The 5,549-nt window shown below is 36.9% G+C and overlaps 1 protein-coding gene across 1 annotated transcript in view; it reads right to left on the bottom strand.

Annotated features, from left to right (window-relative positions):
* Positions 1-1,805: 1,805 nt before the first annotated feature.
* The window catches only part of ADGB (androglobin), a 213,365-nt gene continuing 209,621 nt past the window's right edge, over positions 1,806-5,549 (bottom strand). The window contains exon 31 of the mRNA XM_023729236.1: positions 1,806-2,073. Within this exon, the coding sequence (XP_023585004.1) occupies positions 1,817-2,073 (257 nt within the window). The 3' untranslated portion in view covers positions 1,806-1,816. The remainder of the gene's footprint in view (positions 2,074-5,549) is intronic.

Consider the following 5,549-nt stretch of genomic DNA (forward strand, 5'->3'; position numbering starts at 1 on the left):
CAGTTAGCTAAGTTGTAAATGCAAAGGAAAAGTTCCTGAAGGAAATTAAAAGTGCTACTCCAGTGAACACAAGAACGATAAGAAAGTGAAACAGCCTTATTGCTAATATGGAGAAAGTTTTAGTGGTCTGGATAGAAGATCAAACCTGCCACAACATTCTCTTAAGCCAAAGCCTAATCCAGAGCAAGGCCCTAACTCTCTTCAATTCTATGAAGGCTGAGACAGGTGAGGAAGCTGCAGAAGAAGAGTTTGAAGCTAGAAGTGGTTGGTTCATGAGGTTTAAGGAAAGAAGCCATCTCCATAACTTAAAAGTGCAAGGTGAAGCAGGAAGTGCTAATGTAGAAGCTGCAGCAAGTCATCCAGAAGATCTAGCCAAGATAATTGATAAAGGTGGCTACACTAAACAACAGACTTTCCACGTAGACAGAACAACCTTATGTTGGAAGAAGATGCCATCTAGGACTTTCATAACTAGAGAGAAGTCAATTCCTGGCTTCAAAGCTTCAAAGGACAGGCTGATTTTTATTAGGGGCTAATGCAGCCGGTGACTTGAAGTTGAAGCCAATGCTCACTTAACATTCCGAAAATCCTAGGGCCCGTAAGAATTATGCTAAATCTACTCTGCTTGTGTTATATAAATGGAACAACAAAGCCTGGATGACAGCACATCTGTTTACAACATGGTTTAATGACTATTTTAAGCCCACTGTTGAGACCTACTGCTCAGGAAAAAACATTCCTTTCAAGATATTACTGCTCATTGACAAATGCATCTGGTTACCCAAGAGCTCGGATGGAGATGTACAAGGAGATTAATGTTGTTTTCATGTCTACTACACAATATCCATTCTGCAGCCTATGGATCAAGGAGTAATTTCAACTTTCAAGTCTTATTATTTAAAATTCATTTTGTTAGGCTATAGATGCCACGGAGTCCTGCTGGCACAGTGGTTAAGAGCTTGGCTGCTATCCAAAAGGTCGGCAGTTCGAATCCACCAGCCACTTGTTGGAAACCTTACGGGGCAGTTCTGCTCTGTCCTGTTGGGTCACTATGAGTCAGAATTGACTCAACAGCAATGGGTTTGGTTTTTTGTTTTGTTTTATAGCTGCCATATATAGTGATTCCTCTGATGGATCTGGGGAAAGTAAATTGAAAATCTTCTGGAAAGGATTCACCATTCTAGATACCATTAAGAACATTCATGATTCATGGGCTACTGCCTATTGTTGTCTTTTCATTTTCTTTATGTCGTCTTTGAAGCACAAAAATTTTTAATTTTGATGAAGTCCAACTAGTTATCTTTTTTTCTTTGTTGAACCTTCTTTTTTGGTGTTATAGCTGAGACATCTCTACGTAATCCAATATCATGAATATTTTAGCATACATTTTCTTCTAGCAGTTTTATAGTTGTTAAAATCTTTTAAAAATTATTTTGGCCATTCTGGGCCTTTTCATTTCCATATGACTTAGGATCAGCTTGTCAAATTCTGTGAAATATCTTCTGGGATTTTGATGGAGATTACACTGAATTCACAGATCAATTTGGGGAGAATTACAATTTATTGACAGTTGTACATGTAACCACTATGATTTTATTTTTACTATTTGTATATACACAAAACTGTACTAAATATCCCCGCTAAAATAATTTTTTTGTCCATGTTTATCTTTAGGTTAAGCATTTAGAAATCAGGTCCTTGAGCAGATGATTGACTTTGACAAGTAACCATGTAGAACTATGATTACAAAATACATATTTTCATAATCCGGAACATCACATATATTTAAGTTACTATCTTTTCTACAACTTACATTTCAAAGTATACATGTATCCTGCCAATAAGAGAAATACTTACTGATATTTTCCTTGCGTGCGCTCTGCTCACGCTCCTCCTTCACTGCCGAGAATGCTGCACCTCCGCTTTCACTGCTTAGGGCTTTTGGCAGGTCCTTTACGCTCTTGTTCAACTGCCACTTCTTCCACAGCATGCTCCCTGCTGGGGCGAACTCTTTGCCCTCTGAACTCACAGAACTCTTTGTGTCTAGCTCCTTTACAATAATTCCAGGCGTTTCTATTATAATATGATGTGTGCATTACTAAAAACACTTGCACACTACAAAATCACATACAAAACATAACAGGGAGTATGGGAAAATAGATTTGGAGCAGGTGACTCAAAACCTTTGTAAATTCTAACCAGCGCACTAGCAAAAACAATAACAGGTACTTCAGAAGACACCTCAGAAGATGACTTAGGTGGCCCAGTAGGCCGACTGGTGTGTCTGGAAACTGCCTCCAGATATGAAATATTCACATTAAAAAAAAAAAAAAAGTTGTAAATTTGAAGTTAGTCTGGGTTGTGGTTGAATTGTTGAGAGTGATGTTCCTCCCAGCTCACCTCATTCTGGTGTGAGGCCAGAAGTGTCTTATGATTACATTTTGAGCAGCTTTGCAAAATATTTAAGTGGGAAGACTCCTTAAGTTTGATGGCTGAAAAATGGACCTTAGTATGTAAAGGATAAAACAGTTACACAGTTTCACTTGAAGGGAACATGTTTATATTTAAGACAGTTGTTTAATGGTTTACCGAATGGAGTAGGGTGAACGACTAATTTTATTTATGTTCTGAGTTCAGAAATCACACAATTGAAACTATTATTACAGTGAACATGACCAAAAAATCAGTTGAGCTACAGTGATGAAAGAACTCATGGTTTAAGAAACTGGGCATTTTTGACCATCATTGTTCATGTTCTGCATACTGTAATGAAACAATGCCTTATGGTACAGTGAAACCTGTGAGAGCCAGAACTCGACCAGACTGCCTCACTTCTCCGGTCTCACCAAGTTTTCCACCTTTGACAGGATGCAGTCTTACCACTTATCTATCACTCGTTCTAGTGGAAAATATTTTAGTTTTCCTTCTCTGACAGGTATGCAGCTTTCACAGGTTTTACTGTATTATCAAACTGAAACTTTAAAAAATAATCAATATACAGTGATAGTTATTATCAAAAGTAGCAGCAATCTGTTTGGGTTTTATATTCATTTTGGATTTGTATACCTTATAATTGTTATTATTAAAATTAAAAGTGGGAAACTTTTTTTTAATAGTCAAATTTAGACTCTAGAAGACAAAGGAGGTTATCTCTTCACATTTGAATTGTTAACAATGAGAAACTTCTGATATTGAAAATAACTCAGTAAATGAAAGAGCAAGAAGACAAAAAGTCTGGATACAGAAGATTTTAACAACAAAATTAAATAAACCCATTGCCTTGGAGTCAATTCCAACTCATAGTGACTCTATCAGGACAGAGTACAACTGCCCCCATAGGGTTTCCAAGGAGTGGCTGGTGAATTCGAACTGCCGACGTTTTGGTTAGCAGCCAATCTCTTAACCACTACACCACCAGGGCTCCCAAAATTAAATAAAATAACTTGAGCAATTTAACAAAGATAGGCTAGTTCAACCAACAACTACAGAACAAAAAATTATTTTTAAGCATACATGAACATTTACCAAAATAAATCATATGCTGGGCCATAAAGTTTCAACAAATATGAAAAGGTTGAAATCATAATGAGTATGTTCTTTGAACACAACAGAATTAAACTAAAAACCATAACAGAAAGATAACTAGAAAATCCCCAAATGTTTGGAAATCAAGCAACACACTTTTACATAACTCATGGTTTAAAGAGAAAAACACAATGGAAATTAGAAAATATTTTGAGTCAATGCTAATAAAAATACAACAGCTAAAGTAGTGAAATCCATAGCTCTACTTGCATTTCTATAAAAGTAAAAAAAAGATTGGAGTTAATTATCTAATCTTCAATATGTAGAAGCTAGAAAAATATTAGTAAATTAATCTCAAAGAGAGTAGAAGGAAAGTAATAATGAAGAAGAAAGTTGAAAATGAAAATGTTGCAATAAAAGGCAGACATTCAGATGTCAAAAGTTGGTTCTTTAAAGATGTTAATAAAATTGATATACCCCTAGAATAAGACTGATTAAGAAAAACAGAAGTTAAAATATATGCTAATAAGTTTGACAACTTAGATAAAACGGACAAATTTCTTGTAAAACACAACTAACAAGGAGACATAACCTATTAATGACCTCATTGCCATCAAGTCAGACTTGTAACAACCTTAGAGAGACATATAGAGTACATACAGTAAGAGTGAATATATATGAAATTAGAGAAGAGACTAAATGAATTGATGGTGATAGGAGTGAGAACAGTTGTTACTTTGATGAAGGAAATGACTTGGAAGGGGAACAAGGACTTCTAGGATGCGGTAAGTACCTTACTTCTTAACCTGAGTGGTGCAAATTCATCGAACTGCACAATTAATAATTGTAAGTTTACTGTATGTACGTGTCTCAGTCATCTAGTGCTGCTCTAACAGAAATACCACAAGTGGATTATTTTAGCAAAGAGAAGTTTATTCTCTCACAGTCCAGTAGGCTATAAGTCCGAATTCAGGGTGTCAGCTCCAGGGGAACGTTTTCTCCGTCGGCTCTGGAGGAAGGTCTGTGTCATCAGTCTTCCTTTGGTCTGGGAGCTTCTCTGCGCAGGAACCTCAGGTCCAAGGGACACACTCTGCCCCTGGCACTGCTTTCTTGGTGGTATGAGGTTCCCAAATCTCAAAAGAGATTGCATTAAGACACTAATCTTGTCAACCTCATCAGTATAACCTCATCACAGTGATAGAGTTTACAACACATAAGGAGATCACATATAATCTCATCACAGTGATACAGTTTACAACACATAAGGAAATCACATCAGATAACACAATCATACAATACTGGGAATCATGACTCAGCCAAGCTGACAGACATTTTGGGGGGACACAACTTAATCCATGACAGTACGTTATACCTTAAAACAAAATTTAAAAATAATAATAATAAAATCTAGAGACTGAAGAAAAAGAACTGTGTCCTAGTCACCTTTATATTCTTAGCATTACATTAGACTCTAATGATTAGAGGAGTGAATACTTTGGGAGTTGTTGTTTTTAGGTGCCATTGTGTCCATTTCCACTCATAGGTGCCCTATGTACAACAGAACCAAACACTGCCCAGTCCTGTGCCATCCTCACAATCATTGTTATGCTTAAGCTCATTGTTGCAGCCACTGTGTCAATCCATTTCGTTCAGGGTCTTCCTCTTCTTTGCTGAACCTCTATTTTACCAAGCATGATGTCCTTCTCCAGGGGTTGATCCCTCCATAACATGTCCAAAGTATGTGAGACATAGTCTCACCATCCTTGCTTTTAAGGAGCGTTCTGGTCCTACCTCTTCCAAGGCAGATTTGTTCGTTCTTTTGGCAGTCCGTGGTATATTCAATATTCTTCACCAAAACCACAATTCAAAGGTGTCAATTCTTCTGTCTTCCTTATTCATTGTCCAGCTTTTGCATGCATACAAAGCGATTGAAAACAATCATAGCTTGGGTCAGGCACACCTTAGTCTTCAAGGTGACATCTTTGCTTTTCAACACTTTAAAGAGGTCTTTTGCAGCAGATTTG

The sequence above is a fragment of the Trichechus manatus genome, unplaced genomic scaffold, assembly GCF_000243295.1.
Source record: "Trichechus manatus latirostris isolate Lorelei unplaced genomic scaffold, TriManLat1.0 scaffold00002, whole genome shotgun sequence".
Taxonomy (NCBI): domain Eukaryota; kingdom Metazoa; phylum Chordata; class Mammalia; order Sirenia; family Trichechidae; genus Trichechus; species Trichechus manatus.